Below are 18,540 nucleotides of genomic sequence, written 5' to 3'. Positions count from 1 at the left end.
GTCTTTTTCTTTATGACATGAAAAAAAAAAATTTATATATATATATAAACTTTATTTATCTTTTTAAAGTTTCCCCCCTGAAGTCCCAGCTCTCACAGCTGTTACCTGGGAAGGGTCCAACCATTTTTCTTCTTTTTTCAAAATAACTCTTTAAATGATTTATATATACATATACAACAAACCATTTGCTGTTGGAACCATTTTTGCACGTACAATCCAACCATACCAGCTACACGCCCAATGTTGCACAACCATCATCATTTTGAAATCCTTTCTCTCTCTCTTCTATCTCTCTTTTTTTTTACTTTTGCAGGGGAAAGTTACCAATAGTTTATCCTAATGAGAAAAAGGATATATATAAACATATATATAAATATATAAGCAATGTATATATTGTTTCCCTTCAGGTACATGAGAGAAAAAAAAAGGAAGAAAGCAATTACTTTTCTTCTTTTTCCTTTTGACGTTTTCTAGTGAAAAAGTCTTGTGGAGTCAGAACCGAGGTGAGATTTGTCCAGACTTGCCTAAGCCCCCGGGCCCTTCTCAGCAGCCCGCCTTAGCCCTAAAGACACATGTCCAATCTAAATCAGCCTAACTGCTTGAGACCCTGCCCTGGGTGACATGGGTCATTAGCTAGCACGCTGTGTGGTACACTGGAGCTGAGAAAGTGCCATGCAGATACATTCCCAATAACTGGAACCACCTACCATCCCAACACCTCCAACCCCCAATATAAAGAAAAAATCACTACCCCCAAAGGAAGTGATGAAGCCCAGCGCCCACTGCAGCCAGCACCAATCTCTGAGGAGTTATCAAAGGACAGTGCATGGTGAAAAGAGGAAGCTCTGCAGCAGCTTACAGCGTGTGACACAAGCCAGCATTTGGGATTCCTGACTCACGGGTACAGAAGGAAACTCAAGCTGGCCGTTGGGGTTATTTATTTATTTACTCACTGTATGCAGTTCTGAACAGAATCTGCTCTTGGGCACTGTCCAGAGACAGACAGAAGGCTGGGCCCAAGCAGCCCACACTTTTTCTCCCAGAAGCTGAGTCCTAGCCTAGACTGCTTCCCTAAGCAGGCTCTGAGAAAGGCAATCCCCGTACCTCCCTACATCAATCCACCCCCAAGCAGCCTTTAGCATTTATCTTATTTCATTTCTGAGGATCATCTTCCCAGGTGACAGGTGCACACATATGTGAGTCCCAGGTAGCAAGCAGATTAAAATGCACGCAAGCCCTAACTCCTCTTTCAAACTCATGACCGTCCTGCACTCTGACATCCAGCCAAATTCAAAACCATGGAGGTAAAAAAAGAAAGACCTGCAAGTGAATCAGAAGCTTGAATTCGCTCATCCACGCTAGAAGAGGGACATAAATAAGGCTAAAAGGTTCGGCAGGTATGGAGATTTCAGATCTTAGAAATTCATGAGTCTGCTAAAGCACATGCCCATGCCACCCAAGAAGGAAGCCCTCTTTATGACTCTAGCTTGCACCGCCATCACCCTCAGCAAATACCAGTAAATGGGAGCTCCCAATGTGACTGCTCTGAGGAAAGGAAGTGAGTGGGACCCTTCAGAGATAAAACAAAATGTGGCTGTCCCATAAGCATGGATACCAGCTGTTCTCTAACATTCTTGAAAGCTTTCTCCTTCGACCAATTGGCCCTCGGAAGAAATCATTTCTGCCATTTCTGAGTAACTTTGAATCCCTTTCACCACCCCCACCAAAAAAAAAAAAAAAACTGCTTCAAACTCCCCCTCAAGTTCTGTTGGAGAGTCTTACAACACACCAAATATACTGCCCCACACCACCTGCGAATGGTGATCCAGGCCCGGCATGTATTTTTCTCTTCTTTTTTACATGTTTTAGGCAAGCAATGATTTACTGCATCAAAATGACTTTAAGGGGAACGAGTAGCTCATCGGGGCCTTATTCTCCCATGCCTTTTGCTTGCCGACATATAGATCACTGGGAAACAGCAAACCTCAAGGAACAAAACGGAGGATGAGAAGGAGCCTGAAGAAGCGGTGGTCTGTATTTCTAAGTGGCCACATTCCCTGAGCAAAAACCACCTTTTGACCACCTGCAGAATGCACAAGGTCACGTGGCTGCTCTGCAGCTCCTAATGTATTACCCCAATCACAAGCCCCCCATGGCATACAAACAACAAATCCACAATGGGGGGGGGAGAGAAGTAGAGGACTCCCTCCACAGAGAAGAAGCCAAAGATAATGCCAACAGCAGCAATAATAAATAAGGAATAGCAATTACTACCACCACCCAGCCAAGCAGTCAGGGGCCAACCAATGCAGGCTTTGCAAGAAGATAAATGACAGAAAACCACACCATGCCCCCCAACCCGCAGCAAACTGAATTAAAGGAAAAAGGGAGAAAGAAGAGAGCGAACGCAGGAACACCGCTTCCCCAAAGGCAACACCTACCTCCAGGGTCCGGATTTCTTTTTGCGTGAGGTCGTTGGAGGTGGCACATTTGGTCCTGAGCCCCTCCAGGTTGGAAATGCTGAGGTCTATCATGTTTTGGACCAACTCACACTGCTGTAAGGCTTTTTGCAAACTCAGAGCCTGCTGCTCCTCGCTTTTCGTCATGTTTTCCTCATCCATCGCTTGCTCTGCAACCCCCCTTCCCCTCCTCCTCCTCCCAGAGAGAAAAAAGGGGGGGGGGGCGTAGAGGTACTCTACCCCAACGTCTCTCCAACCACTGCGACTTCTCAACGTCTCATGAAGAAGAAACCCAACATCTCATAGAGGGTTGGGGAGACGGGGGAGGGGGCGGGGAGGGGAGATTAAGGGACAAGAGCCAAAATTTATTTTATTTTGGGCTATCAAGCAGACTCCATTAGAATGTCTTCGGAGTCTCGGGTCCCTGAAAAGGAGAGATGCTGTTTCTCAGAAGCGAACCAGGTGATGTGATGCTGTCTGTACACTTAGGGAGGAGGGGAAAGAGGAGGGGAAGAGGAGGGGGAAAAGGAGGAGGAGGAGAAAAAGGAGGAGGAGGAGGAGGAGACGAAAAAAAGCGCTCACTCTTTACACACCGGCTCCGTGAACGACAAGATGATATATTTTTGGTTGGCTGGCTTTTATGTCAAAAAAAAACCAAAAACCTGGCTTTCCCCCTCCCAGTGACATGGCATTGTCCACCGTTTAGGGGGGGGTTAGTGCGTCCTCAAGACGCTGTCTGCATTGCTCCCGCGGCTGCGGCGGCTACTGCGTCTAGCTGCTGCCTCCTTGCGCTGCTGCTGCTGCTGCTGTTGCTGCTGCGGCCGCAGCCGGGCTCTGGGGGTGACGGCTGCTGCATTTGCTCCTGCCTCGCTCCACACCGACATCTTGCCTGTCAATCAAAGGGAGGGGGAGCAAGGCAGCGCTGAGGGATGGAGAGCGCTCAGGGGACCTGCCGGGAGCGGGTTGGCGGAGGCGCTGAACGCGCAGCCGCCCCAGCCAGCTCGGCAGGGGCGCGCAGGGACCCTCCTGAGGTGGCGCGCACAGGCTTGCGCACCTGGTCGGAACCAGGGAGGGGTTTCCAGGGCTGCGGAGCTCGCGTGGCCGAGTGCAATTACTACTGGGCGGGCGTGCCAGCGGGCAGGCGTGGCTGCCTGAGCGCGGGGAAGGCACGCGGCTACCCAGGCTGCTCCAGGGGGCGGTGGGAACAGCGGGGAGGGTGCGGGAGCGTGGAGGCTGGCAGAGGGGCGGAGAGAGAGAGGCGGGTGGCACTGTGGGGGTGGGGGCCACTACTACATCCCCGTTCTCGCGAGACAGGCAAGAGCGCAGCTCAGCAGGTGCGCTAAGGCGGGGAGCAGGTGTGCGCCCAACTTTGAAACCCTGAGCGTGTGCTAGAGAAACGTCAACGTGAAACTGGGCAAATACCCCACTGTCTGTCTAGCTCAATGTGTGGACGCCTTTTTGTTGGTTTGTCCTTTCTTATTACGGGGAGTTGGTGTGGTGGAGGTGTGGGTGGAGTTTAAAATTTTTCTAAAAGAAAAAAAAAAAAAACACTTTTTTGAACTGGAAACTCCTGCCTCCCAGCCTGCAAGCACTCTGACTAGCGGCTTTCCATTTTGCCTTATTCTGACTGCGGACTTAATTACAAGAGCCCACCTACCACTACCGGCTTCCTCCAGCCTACTTGCCTTTATACCCCACCGCTCTCTAAACACACATGCGCACTTCCTTTCTACTTCTGTAAATCAGGGGTCAACAGATCACAGCCCCTAGGCTGAAAATGGTTTTTACGTTTAAAAAAAACTTGGGGAATGGAAATAATATTTTGTGACGTGAAAATCACATTAAATTAACACGTGTCAGAAAAGTTTAATTGGAACTTAACCACCAGTTCATTTACACATCTTCAATGGCTGCTTTGGGGGGTCCTGGTGTGGCTCTGTGGGTTAATGCGCAGTAACAGTTTAAACCGCAAAGTCGGGGTTCAAACCCACCAACTGTTCCTTGGAATCCCTATCAGTCGGAACCGACTCTATGACACTTACTAACAACATAGCTGCTTATGCACTATAACTTCAGAGCTGAGCAATTTCAACAGTGACTGTAGGGCCCACAACATCTAAAATGTTTGCCATCTGGCCCTTGGCTGATTTGTCCTTAGTTATCTCGTGCTATTTTAACAGAAATACCACAAATGGATTGTATTAACCAACAGAAACGTCCTCTCTCACAATTTAGGAGGAGTGTCTGCTCTAGGGGAAGGCTTCCTCTCTTTGTCGCCTCTGGGGAAAGGTCTTTGCCTCCTATCATCATCTATAGACCCCACCATCCCTTGGAGATCTTCTTGAGCCTTGATGAATCGTTGCCTGAATCTGAGAGCTTCTCAATGCAGGGACCCCAGCTCCAAAGGACTCATTCCAGTCTTGGCTCTTCTTGGTTGGTGGTAGGAGGTCCCACCTTCTCAGCTCACTTCTCTCTTTTTATGTTTATAAGCTAAATGATGCTGTAAGCCACACCCCTAGGAAGCTCCCTTATATGCATGCGATAAGGGTTGTGATGACACTAAGGGTATTGCTGCCCACCCTTAATCCTTTTACTGGTTTATCATGTCAGATAACATAGGGAACCCTCACGTAACTGCAACATTATGTCGTTACAGAACTACCGGAGCACTGAGAATCAGCACTCAGGCAAACTGACACACCAGTCCACCTGTGACAGGCCTTTCCCAGAAAAGTGTGTGACCCCTGCTCTGAATCACCAAATGCTAACTCTTGCCTCAGAGCCCTTTGCATCCATATCCCTCTTAAGTCCTCTTAAGGAGTCCTGGTGTGGCGCTGTGGGTTAATGCGCTGGTGCAAAGTCAGTTTAAACCACAAGATCGGCTGTTCAAACTCACCAACCATTCCTCAGAAACCCTATATAGGGTCACTATGGGTCAGAAATGACTCACTGGCACTTAACAACAACAACAGTCCTCTCATGGTTAACTCATCACTAAGTCATCCCTCTCTGATCACCTCATCTAATTGTAACCCCGATACACACTGCCCAGAGAATGCATTTAGGATAATTAGCAAAAGGCACTCGCTAGGTAAAAAGAGGACATGCCAGGGTACTGGGCTTACTGGGCAGTCTGATCATCAGAATACACATTACAACGTGCCCCGTAAAAGAGACCGCTTGAGAAGCAAAACAGTTAGGGAGAGCCAAACTCTCTTTTGAATGGCAAACATTCTTTTTACTTGAAAAATGAAGCAGTGGGGTTTTATAGCTCACAAAGAACTAAAAATCAATTGCCCCTTATGTACATATAAGTTGAACAGTGAATCAAGAAGACCAAAGAAGAATCAATGCATCAGAACCACCACCAAATCTGTGTTGGGAGGAATACAGTCAGAATGCTATTTAGAAGCTAGGCAAGTGAGATTTCATCATTTCATCTCTCAGACTTCAGACAAGTTATCAGGAGGGCCCAGTTGCTGGAGAAGGAAATCATACTTGGTAAAATGGAGTGTCATCGAAAAAGAGGAAGACCCCCAACAAGACAGACTGGCACCGTGGCGGCAGCAATGAGTTCAAGCATAACAACAATTGTGAGAATGGCACAGGACACGACAGTGTTATGTTCTGTTGTGTATAGGATCACGATGAGTTGGAATCAACTCAACAGCATCTAACAACAACAGAGCTGAATCAGCATTTTCAAACTCTCTTAGTGAGAAGTTCAAGTGAGTTCTCCATGCGCTCAGTCTTTTGGGCTATGAAGTTTGTAGATTCCGAGTCTCTGGAAAAAGTCTCCATCTTTTCATCTATTTCTGCCTTTTTTTTTTTTTTTCTTGCACATATAAACTATGGTTATTTTAAAAACCCTTGTCTAACTCCGTTACCTAGTTCAGCTGTAGGTCTGTTTCTGTTGGCCAGAGTTCTCTTGGTCTTGTCTATTGGCTGATCTTGTCATTTTAATTCACCACCACACTTTTTATATTACAAAAATACAGACGCTCCAGGTGCTGATGTTATCAAACTCTGGAGAGGACTCTACTAGACAGATGGCATGGGGATGGATCACCTCAACCCAGCTGGGGCTGAGCTGGATGGCGGCTGGGTCGCCATTATGGTGAGACACCATCTATCTCTGCCCCCTACCTCCAAGATTTTACCTTCCAGAAATCCCAACCAAAGTCCTGGGTGTTAACTGAACCCCTCCCCTGATTCTGAGCTGTAATCCTTCTCTCTTCATGGTGACAAGACTGCTGCAAACTCCACTGTGCTTTTTGGGGGACTTTCTGCTTGGTGACTTGATTGTTCCTGCTCTGCACAACTGCATATTTTGGTGACTGTCTTGTACCGTGTGGCTCACTTTCTCGCCCTTCTCAGAGCTTGGCCTCTCAGATCCCACTTTGTCTTTCCAGCCTGTGAGACTGCTCAAAGTTCTGCAGGTTTCTCTGTCTCCAACTGCAGCCCTCTTGCCTGGGGGAAACCTTGACTCTCAAGTTCTATCTCTGTGGCCAGAACTGCCAACGTCCCCAGGAAAGGGTGGCTGTGAGAGACCAGCTCACCTCGCCACAGTTCCCCTCTCCACAAAATGCTGATCCCTGTGAGGCGGATGATGAAGATGACAATCATCCACTCTCATTTTCCTAGCTGTTTTCAGAGGAAGGAGAAGTTTACATGATGAAAGTTGCCCATAGGATGAAGGTCTCTAGCTGGAAGCACAGAAATGCATTCTGCTTGGTCACCTTTTTTTTTCTCTTTTTCAAGTCAGCTGTTAGAGTGGACCTGTGCTATGCTTAGCAGTCACCCAACCCTTTTAACTCCCTTTCCTATGTTTGGGGAATCCTCTACATTATGAATCCCACCTCTCTGTAGGAGAAACCAAAGCACATTTCCAAAGCCTTCCATTGCATGCAACAAGGTCTAGTGCATGTGATCTAGGATTTGCCATGAGACACATCACGTGAGATTCCTATTGGGAAGTAAGCAACAAAGGAGAAAAGTCTGTCCATGAGCACAGAAGTCAATGCACCTGCTTTACGGTGTCCTGTACTGTGTCATCCGTGAAAATTGTGGTACCCAGCTGAGAAGGGTAGCACTATGTTCCCATCCCACACTGTGACTTGGGCAGTCACCCATTCTGGTGGCCCACTTTGGGACTGGCTCTGTTTTCTTCTGAGGCTTCTACCTGCTTTCTCATCTCCTCTAACAGAGAATTTCTGCCGAAACCACCTGGCTTCTTTCATTGGGCGTGTTTTCAAGGTGCATCCACATTACAGCAAGTATCAGTACTTACTTTTATGGCCAAGCAATATGCAACGCTATGGACATATCACAGTTTATTTATCTGTCCACCAGCTAGTGGACATTTCAGTTATTTCTATCTTAGTTGTTGTTAGGTGCCATCGAGTCGGTACTGACTCATAGCGACCTTATGCACAGCAGAATGAAACACTGCCGGATCCTGGGCCAACCTCACTATTGTTGCCACACTTCAGTACATCAATGCTGCCACTTGGCCAATCCATCTCATTAGGGGTCTTCCTCTTACCCTCCACCTTACCAAACATGATATCCTTCTCCAGCGACTGCTCCCTCCTGACAATATGTCCAAAGTATGAGAGACGAAGTTTGTTCATCTTGGCCTCTAAGGAGCACTCTGGCTGCACTTCTTCCGAAACGGATCCATTGGTTCTTTTGGCAGCCCAAGGCACTTGCAATATTCTCCTCCAACACTGAAACTCAAAGGCATCAATTCTTCTATTGTCTTCCTTATTCACTGTCCAGCTTTCGCATGCATATGAAGTTACTGAAAATACCATGGCTTGGGTCAGGCGCACCTTAGTCCTCAAGCTGACATCTTTGTTCTTCAACACTTTAAAAAGGTCTTGTGCAGCAGATTTGCTTAATGCAATACATTGTTTGATCTCTTGGGTGTTGATAGTTGATCCAAGAAGAATGAAGTCCTTGACAACTTCAATCTTTCTCCATTGATAAAAATGTTGTTTATTGGTCTGGTGATAAGGATTTTTGTTTTCTTGACATTGATATGTAATCCATACCGAAGGCTGTGCTCTTTGATCTTCATCAGTAAATGTTTTAAGTCCTCTTCACTTTCAGCAATCAAAGTTGTATCATCTGCATATCACAGGTTGTTAATCAGTCTTCTTCCAATCCTGATGCCACATTTTTCTTCATAGAACCCAGCTTCTCGGATGATTTGTTCAGCATACAGGTTGAATAAGTATGGTGAAAGAATACAACCTTGTCGCACACCTTTCTTAATTTTAAACCATTCAGTGTTCCCATGTTCTGTTCAAACAACTGCTTCTTGGTCCAGGTACAGATTCCTCATGAGCACAATTAAGTATTCCAGAATACTCATACTTCGCAATGATTTTGTCATGATCCACACAATTGAAAGCATTTGTGTAGTCAATAAAGCACAGGTAAACAGCTTTCTGATAGTCTCTGCTTTTAGCCAAGACGCATTGGGCATCAGCAATGATATCCCTCATTCCACGGCCTCTTCTGAATCTGGCTTGAATCTCTGGAAGTTCTCTGTCAATGTATGATTAAAGCCGTTTCTGTATTACCTTGAGCAAAACTTTACTCGCTTGAGATATCCAACGATTTCCACATTCTGTTGGGTCACCTCTCTTTGGAATGGGCACAAATATGGATCTCTTCCAATCAGTCGGCCAGATAGTTGTCTTCCAAATTTCTTGGCAGAGATGAGTGAGTGCCTCCTGTGCCGCCTCACTTTCTTGAGAGATTTCCATTTTTATTCCATCAAATCCTGGTGCCTTGTTCTTTGCCAATTCCTTCAATGCATCTTGGACTTCCTCCCTAAGTATCACTGGCTCTTGATCATGTGCTACCTCTTGAAACGGTTGAACATTAACCATTTCCTTTTGGTACAGAGACTCTGTATATTCTTTCCATCTTCTCTTGATACTTTCTGCATCATTCAATAAATTACCCAGAGAATATTTCAATAATGAAAGTTGAGGCTTGAATTTTTTCTTCAGTTCCCCCAGCCTGAGAAATGCTGAGCATGTTCTTCCTTTTTGGTATTCTGATTCCAGATCTTTGCACATTCCACCTTAGGGCAGTTGTGAGTAGTGTCATTTGTGTTGTCTGCAACAAAGAACCCTGACTGATGCTCCTGCCAATAATTTCAAAATCATGAGAGAGTAAATGTCTGGCTTTTTGGGAAAAAGTAGCAGATCTGGCCATATTTGACAAAGGACTGGATCTAAGTGGCAGCTGTCCCTTTCAAACAGGCCATGGACTCCTCTTTTCAGTATAGTCCCCACCCAGCCCTCACATTCATTATTTATATTTCCTGCCTGGCTCCCGTAGGCATCTGAGTTGGCTGCCTGGTGTAGCTCTGGTTGATGTGCACCTCGGCCTGATAAGAATGTCACCAATACAAAACTCAGAGGGCCAGAGCTAACTCATAAGATGTTGTTGTTGTTGTATTTCATCCCAGAAACTGCATGCTACCTGTGAAGGACACATCTCTGAGAGGCTTTATCAATAGTTGAAATAAATTTTTGATTACAGGGTTATGGAATATGAAGAATGTTTTACTCTTCTTTCCATACTCAGATCCGCTGCCATTTCTCCTCCTTCAGCCCCTTGGCAATATCTCAGTATGTTTCATGGCTTTTTTTGCCAGTTTCAACTATAAAAACAGTCTCCTTCTCAGGCATAAAAATTCAATTCAACCAAAACTTCCTTCTCAAATCTCATTCAACACTTCTTTTCTCCCCACTCCAGTCTGAGTCAAATGTCTGCTGACAAAAGATTAGAGTAGGGCAGTGTTGGGTGTCAGCAGCTTCCTCTGTTTTGTGACTATCCCCATACTGCTATGCTCACCTGTAGCACACAAGGGGATCTTCCGAGACCCCACATGGGGACCGGATACACATGCTGAGGGATCTCTGGCAGAGCCCTTTTCAACTCATAAGCTGGACAATTCCCCAACCCTCTCTCTGTGGTCCCCTTGGCTACCCTCTTTGGTGAGTCTTTTCAGGGTAGCTCAGGCTTTGGAGATAGTCACCTGGCCCAGGTGAAAGGGTGCAGTTTTGTCCAGTGGAACAGGAAGTACAGGGACTACTTCTGTTGCCTTTTTATTTACTCTGTAGCCTCCAGGGAGCCAGCTGCCCTCCTTTCAGACAAGTCATAGTTTTAGGGGGAAGGAAGGAAGACGTGAGCTCCCTACTAAGGCCTATCAGAGATAACTCTGGATAGCATCTTAACCTTGTCTTATATGGGCCAGAGGTTGATAGTTACTGGTGGTCAAAGAACCAGTCTGGCCACTCACTGGTCTCACTGTGGAAATCTTTAGCTGACACTCTGGGCCAACAGGAAAAGTCTCATTCCACATCCTGTGATGTAGTGACCTGCCCCCAATACCTTCTAAGTTGCATTTTGAATAAAGACGCAAACTGAAATGGTAGAGGGTCTGTCAGTGCCCCTGAAATGGAACAAAAATTAACAGTGATTTTGTCTTGAAAGCATGGCTGAGCCATTTGCTTTTTTGCCTATAGAACCTTAAAGATAAAAACAAACAAATAATAAAACCTATCTGAGAAAGCTAGCCCCAAGATACAACCAAACCTTCCATGATGCCTATTACTCTTTCCTAACGCATGGATCCCCAGACAGAAACACCTGGGAGAAAACATTAGCATGAGAACAGGTGGATTGCTCCTATGTTCAACTTTGGAATGGTTTTCCAACATCAGAAAACTGTTTTTCTGAATTTCTTCTCCTTTTGACCTTTTGCCTCTTTGTCTCTTCATTTTTCTAGCACAAGAAAGCAACCAGACCACTACTGTCTTGATGGTGAGATAATTGAGGCAGATGATAATGGACCATTTAGGCTAGTGATTTATGCTGGCTTTCCAAATGAAGCCCTCGGCGGTGCACCAGAGATCTCACCCTCAGGATGGGAGAGGGTTTAAGCTACGGAATTCTGAGTATCTTGACGATGTTGTACAGTTAGTCCGCAGTGGCACTTGGTCACTTCTTGTCTATGCAGTGCAGGGCCAACACTAGCCCAGAGAATGACATTCTGGAAATCAGGAAAGGTAGCTGTTCTGCCCCAGTACGGGGGGCGGGAGGGGGCTCACCTCAGAAGGCAGAGCACAGCCAGGGGAAGACAATCAATGTGGTATCCCTCCCCAGCAGCCCTGATGTCTCTCCTGAGTCTTTTGTCTTACTCTTCATTCATCGTGAATTACAAATAACATAGAATTGACCATGGAGGCCACTGAGGACCTAGGTAGTAGTGGGTAACCATCATTGCTCCCTACTTCCTCAACTTCTTCATTCCCCCAAAGGAGACCCCAACACCAATTAAGCAATTAAGCACTTCCCACTTCCTTCTCCTCAGCCTCTGGAAACCACTAATCCACTTGCCATCTCTATGGGTTTGCATGTTATGGATGTTTCGTGTCAATGGAATCAGACAGTATGTAGCCTTTTGTGTCTGGCTGCTTTCATTGTGCACGTTTTCAAAATTTATCCAAGTTACAGTATGTACCAACACCTACTTTTATGGCCAAGTAATAGTCAGCTGTATGGGTTATCCCATATTTCACTGACCTGTCCATCAGTTGTTTCCATCTTTTGGAGACTGTGAATAATGCCATTATAAACATTCATGCACAAGTTTTTGCTTGAACACTTTTTTTAATTTTTTTTTAAGTATATGCACCACAGGAGAGTCCTGGTATGGCACTGTAGGATAAGCACTGGACTGCTAAGCACAAGGTCAACAGTTCAAACCCGCCACCTGCATCGCAGGGTGGCTATGAGTCAGAATCGACTTGAAGGCACTTAATCACACAACACCACCTAGGAATTCCATGTCTTCCTTATTCTAGAATTTCCAAGCTGTTTCCACAGTAGCTGCACCATTTTGCATTCTCACCAACAAGTTCTACACCACATGACCTCCCAACTTTTCAGGCATCTGCCAGCTGTTCCACAGGAGAAAGATCATTTTCTGTTTCTGTAATGATTTACAGCCTAGGAAACCATATGCACAGGGTTGCTATGAGTCGGAACCGACTCCATGGCACAAAACCAACCAACCATAATATTTAATTACTAAAAAGAAATGGTGACATACTTCTGGGAGTTATGCATTGGGCTTTTACATTTCTGGAGTACCTATGATAAGAGGACTTAAAAGACTTACTATGACGATCAAAGACCACAGCCTTCAGTATGGGTTACAGGTTTATGTAAAGAAAATAAAAATCCTCACAACTGGACCAATAAACAACATCCATCTAAATGGAGAAACAATGAAGTTGTTACAGACTTTATTTTGCTTGGATCCACAATCCACACTCATGGAAGCAGCAGTCAAGAAATTAAATGACATTAGGCAAATCTGCTGCAAGACCGTTTTAAAATGTTGAAGGGCAAAGACATCTGTTTGATGTCTAAGGTGCACTCAACCCAAGCCATGCTATTTTCAATAAGCTCATATTCCTGTACAAGTTGGACAGTGAATAAGTTATGGTGTTGGAGAAGAAAATTAAAAGTACCACGGACTTCCAGAAGAACAAAGAAATCCGTGTTGAAAGAAGTACAGTCAGAATTTTCCTTAGAAGAGACTTTGTCTCTGGTACTTCAGACATATTATCAGGGGAACCAGCTCCTGGAGAAGTACATCATACTTGGTCAAGTGGAGGGTCAGGGAAAAGAAGATGACTCCCCACAAGATGGACTGGCACAGTGGGTAAAGCACAACACCGACTGTGATGATGCCACAAGACAGGGCAGTGTTTCATTCTGTCAGTCATCACATCGCTATGAATTGGAACCGACTTGATGGCACCTAACAACAACATCATGTGACAGGCACTATGCTGTATGTGCGGGATTTAGCTATAAAAAACCTACAGTGAAGTCCTGGTATGGCACTGTAAGATAAACACTGGAGTACAAGAAGTACAAACCCAACAGCCACTCCTTGGAACCCCTACACAGCATCACTGTGAGAAGGAGCTACTCAAAGGCACTGAACAACAACAGCAACACAGTGTATTGATCAGTATTGTTTTTGGTGCGAAAACCCAACAGACCCTTTCCCCAGGCCGGCAGTGCGGAGGCCACACGATGCCTGGAGTTACTGTAAAAGACATGAACCAGCAGGAGTTCGTCAGAGCCCTGGCAGCCTTCCTCAAAAAGTCTGGGAAGCTAAAAGTCCCTGAATGGGTAACACTGTCAAGCTGGCCAAGCATAAAGAACTTGCTCCCTCTGATGACAACTGGTTCTACACATGAGCTGCTTCCACAGCACAGTACCTGTACCTTCGGGGTGGAGCTGGGGTGGGCTCCAGGACCAAGATCTACGGGGGGCGGCAGAGAAACGGCGTCATGCCCAGCCACTTCAGCCAAGGTTCCAAGAATGTGGCCCGCCGGGTCCTCCAAGCCCTAGAGGGGCTCAAAATAGTGGAGAAGGACCAAGATGGCGGCCGCAAACTGACACCTCAGGGACAGAGAGATCTGGACAGAATCGCCCGACAGGTGGCAGCTGCCAACAAGAAACATTAGAACAAATGATGCTGGGTTAATAAATTGCCTCATTCATTAAAAAAAAAACAAAAAAAAAAAACAGAAAACTGTTGTTGTTAAGTACCGTGGAGTCAATTCCGACTCATAGTGACCCCACACAGGGTTTCCAAGGCTGTAAATCTTTACGGGAGCAGACCTCCTCATCTTTCTCCCGCAGAACAGCTGGTAGTTTCAAACTGCAGACCTTGAGGTTAGCAGCCCGATTCGTAACCACTACGCTAACAGAAACTAGTTAAGACCAAAAAGCAGTGACTCACCTGTTTTTGGCGAAAGGGAACTGTGAAGTCGCAGTGAAGCATTCTGCTCCTGGGCTTGTACCAGCTAAGTCTCTCCTCATCTCACTCTCTGCCTCTCGGCTCTGATTACTTCTCTGTTGGCTCCATTTTTGGGTGTTTTTTCCCTAGGATGTGACAAAAATGACCAAAGAGCTGAGCTATTCACCAGAAATAGAACCTCGTTTCCACTGTTTGCAATGTAAGTTTCAGGATCCACTCTCCTTTGACCTGTCCTGTCAGGTTTGAACTGCAGTGAGCAACAAGACGGAAGGGGCAGATGGGCCAGGCCTGGTTACAAGCCTCCCTGGGAGCCCAGGAAGTGGCGTCAGTTTTAACCTTAATATGAAGATGGGGAGGACTGGACACCCCATAGGGAAAGGGGGATGCGATTACCAGAAGGGGAACACCTGCGTTATGCAAATAGTTAATGCACTTGGCTTCTAACCAAAAGACTGAAAGTTTAAGTCCACGCAGAGGCACCTTCGGGAGGTGACCGAGATACCTACTTGACAAAAAACTAACTAGTAAAAACCCTATGGAGTGTAGTTGTACTCCGACACAAACACGGTCGCCATCAGTCACACACAACTCACTGACAGTTTATCCTCAGAAGAAGGATAATAAACATTGAGCAGATACCATCAGCGATGCTCCACCATCCGTGGGGGAGCCCCATGTAAACAAGCCCAGGAACCCCCAGTACCCTCTGAGAAGATAGGAGATGAGGCGGGCTTACGAGAAGGGAAGGGGTTCTAGGAGGCACTGTGAGGAGAGGGCACAGAAGCTGAGAAGAAAGCAGATACAAAGTCTTGAAATCTTTGGTGGTTACCAACAACTTACAAGGTGTGTACCGTTGTCGCCAATACCCAAACCCACTGCCATTGAGCTGTCTCTGGCTCACAGTGATCCTGTGTGGGATTTCTAAGGCCGTAAACCATTACGGGAGCAGAAAACCTCATCTTTCTCCTACAAAGCTGCTGGTGGCTTTAAACTGCCAACCTTATAGTTAACAGTCCAGTGCCTATCCTACAGCACCACCAGGGCGCCTTATAGTTGTCACTGTTATTTTTAAAGTCACAATCACAATGCTGAAACCATGAGGCTGTGTCTTGAGAGGGATTCTGCTGGTAAATGTTAGGTGTTAATCTCAGACCTGAACCTGCACACAGATCTTCTACTGATCAGCGGAAGCCATGGGAGGGTGGCCAAACATCCTAATGCACCCTGAACAGAGTGAGTCCATCATGGATTAGATTGTGTCCCTCTAAAGTAAGTGTCAAGGAGCTCTGGTAGCGTAGTGGTTACGAATCGGGCTGCGAACCTTAAGGTCAGCAGTTCGAAACTACCAGCTGCTCCGCGGGAGAAAGATCAGGCTTTCTACTCCCGTAAAGATTTACACCCTCGGAAACCCTGTACAGGGTCGCTATGGGTCGGAACCGACTCGACGGCACTTAACAACATAACAACAAAGTAAGTGTCAGTGTGGCTAGGCCCGGAGTCTCAGATGTAATGTGTCAGTTACGTGACAAGCCTCATGACAAGATCTGATGTGATAAACTAGCAAGAGGATTAAGGGTGGGAAAACACCACCTCTAATCCCACCACAGTCGTGATCTGATGTAAAGACTGTTTCCCTGGAGTGTGGCCTGAAACACTCGTTACTTACAAGAGAAGAAGGGAGAAAGAAGTGAGCAGAAATCAGAGGGACCTATTACCACCAAGGAAGAAGAACCAGGAGTGGAATGCCTCCTTTGGATCTAGAGTTCCTGCACTGCGAAGCTCCTAAATCCAGGATAACACTGATACCAAGACCCATGGAGATCTCCAAGGAATGCTGGGTCCACAGGTGCTAAAAGGAGACAAAGACCCACACAGAGAAAAAACCTTCCACTACAGCCAGCACTCTCAATTAGGACTTCTAGCCTCCCAAACTGTGGAGAAGCGGTTTCTGTTTGTTAAAACCACCCACTTGTGGTATTTCTGTTGAAGCAGTTCTAGAGAACTAAGACAGTGTTCCTGGTACATGGAAAGTCTCAAATAAAGTAAGATAAACTGGCCACCCTACACTCTAGTCCCCAAAGAATGAGCACTTGTAGACCAGGTGGAGCTAGGGCAGGTGCTACAGGAACATACCCAGTTCTATAAGAAGAACCTCCGAGTTCAAACGAAAGCTTGTACACAGAGTTCTAGTCACGAGAGGGAAAAAAGGTTAAAATAAAAGAAATGCCCATCAACAGAGGAATGCACAAACAAAATGTGACCAATCCAAATAGTGGAATACTATTCGGCCATAAAAAGGAATGCAGTTCTGCTGTAGGCTCCAACATGGGAAAGCATTATGCTGAAGAAAAGAAACCAATTACGAAAGACCACATATTGAGTGACTTCACTTACAGGAGATATCCTTAACAGGCAAAGCCAGAAACACAAAGGATACTGGTGGCTACCAGGGCCAACGGCAAGGGGACAATGAGAAGCTCAGTGGGTATGGGGTTTCCTTTTGGAGTGAAAGGAAAGCTCAGGAAGTAGACAGAGAACATTCTTAATGTACAGCTGAATTGTAGACATTAAAATGATATATTTTAGGTTTTGTATTTTTACCACAATGTAAAAAAAAGGAAAAAAAAAACAAAAACCCTGCTGCCTCACAAAGTAGCCCAAAAGGCAGCCCCATGGGTCAAATGTGCCCAGCGGATGAGCTAGATTGAAGTCCAGAGTTTTTAATCATTTAAATTTGTTACTAACATTTATGTTGTTGTTGTTAGGTGCCACTGAGTCAGTACCAAGTCATAATGACCCTATGTACAACAGAATGACACACTGCCCAGTCCTATGCCAACCTTACAATCGTTGCTACACCTGAGCCCATTGTTGCTGCCACTGTGCCAATCCATCTCCTTGGATGTCTTCCTCTTTTTCTCCAACCCTACACTTTACCAAGCATGATGTCCTTCTCCAGAGACTGGTCCCTCCTGATAATATGTCCGAAGGAAGACAGACAAAGTCTGGTCATCCTGCCTTCCAAGGAGCACTCTGGCTGTACTTCCAACACAGATGTTTGTTCTTTTGACAGTCCATGGTCCTTTCAGTATTTTCCTCCAACACCATAACTCAAATGTATCGATTCTTCTGTGGTCTTCATTATTCACTGTCCAACTTTCATATGCATACGAGGTTACTGAAAATACTACAGCTTGGGTCAGGCAAACCTTAGGCCTCATCTTTGCTCTTGAACACGTGTCTTGTGAAGCAGATTTTCCTAATGCAACACATCGTCTGACTTCTTTTTGTTGTTATTGTTTTTTTACTTTTTTAAGTTTTTATTATGAGTTGAGTGAAAGTTTACAGGGCAGATCATCAGTTTAACATTCAACAAATCATATACTTTGTTTCATTACAATGATTTTAATCCCTTCCGTGTACCATCAATTAACAGTATTTCTCTCTATTCGAGCTCTTTTTTAAAAAAAAACCACCCTTGGGTTTTTTTTATTATTTTCCCCCCCCAAGGGGCCCTTCTGCAAGTCTGCCTCCTGGCTGCCAGCTCTCAGTCCCTCTCTTTCCATGAATCTAGAGTCCTCAGCTGCTCCCTCTCTCCATGTCCCCATCTCTGCCTCCATCTCTGGTGTCACTGCTTCTCTGGATAAGGTCCCACATTCCGCTTGTGCTCTTCTCCCTTGATTGTCCTAGGGTCCTCTGTTTCGGGTCTGTAAGATTAACTACTCCCTTGTTTTAGTTACAAAACTTCGACCTTTTCAATTGTGACAGTCCCAAATAGACATGATAAAAATTACCCATTACTGAATCATAAGAATCCCATTTCTTTTAACCAGACCCATCTAGACAAGCTGAAAACTACTCAGTGGGGACTCTATCTTCCCCAATACTTTTTTTTTTTTTTGGTACCACATGAGTGCTATCCAAATCTCCTTTCATCAATCCACCCAGACAGACTGGATTCTACTCAGTGGAGATTCTACATTCCTCCACGCCCTCTGGATCTAGGCTCCCTCTTGAATGCTTATAAGTTAGTCATTTCTTGCCTTTGTAGCACACACACACACACACACACACACACTTTGGGTAGCCAATGTCCAAGATGCCCATCCCCGTCTATCCTGTGTATCGAGGAGGTGAGAATGATCCTCGCTGTAAAGATTTGTTCCTTCTTTTGAGCTACTGCCTCCATAGGTATAGGTCAAGTTCATC

At 45.7% G+C, this 18,540-nt stretch overlaps 1 protein-coding gene and 1 pseudogene across 1 annotated transcript in view; one reads left to right on the top strand and one right to left on the bottom strand.

The window, feature by feature from the left end:
- Nucleotides 1–2,621, bottom strand: part of KSR2 (kinase suppressor of ras 2) — a 479,616-nt gene extending 476,995 nt beyond the window's left edge. The window contains exon 1 of the mRNA XM_006865465.1: nucleotides 2,442–2,621. Coding sequence (XP_006865527.1) covers nucleotides 2,442–2,621 — 180 coding nt within the window. The remainder of the gene's footprint in view (nucleotides 1–2,441) is intronic.
- Nucleotides 2,622–13,598: 10,977 nt separating this feature from the next.
- On the top strand, nucleotides 13,599–14,035 carry LOC102826644 (annotated as a pseudogene).
- Nucleotides 14,036–18,540: the final 4,505 nt, after the last annotated feature.

This window comes from Chrysochloris asiatica, unplaced genomic scaffold (assembly GCF_000296735.1).
Source record: "Chrysochloris asiatica unplaced genomic scaffold, ChrAsi1.0 scaffold00078, whole genome shotgun sequence".
Lineage (NCBI taxonomy): Eukaryota > Metazoa > Chordata > Mammalia > Afrosoricida > Chrysochloridae > Chrysochloris > Chrysochloris asiatica.
The sequence above is the reverse complement of the archived record's forward strand: the minus strand, read 5'-3'. Positions and strand labels throughout refer to the sequence as shown.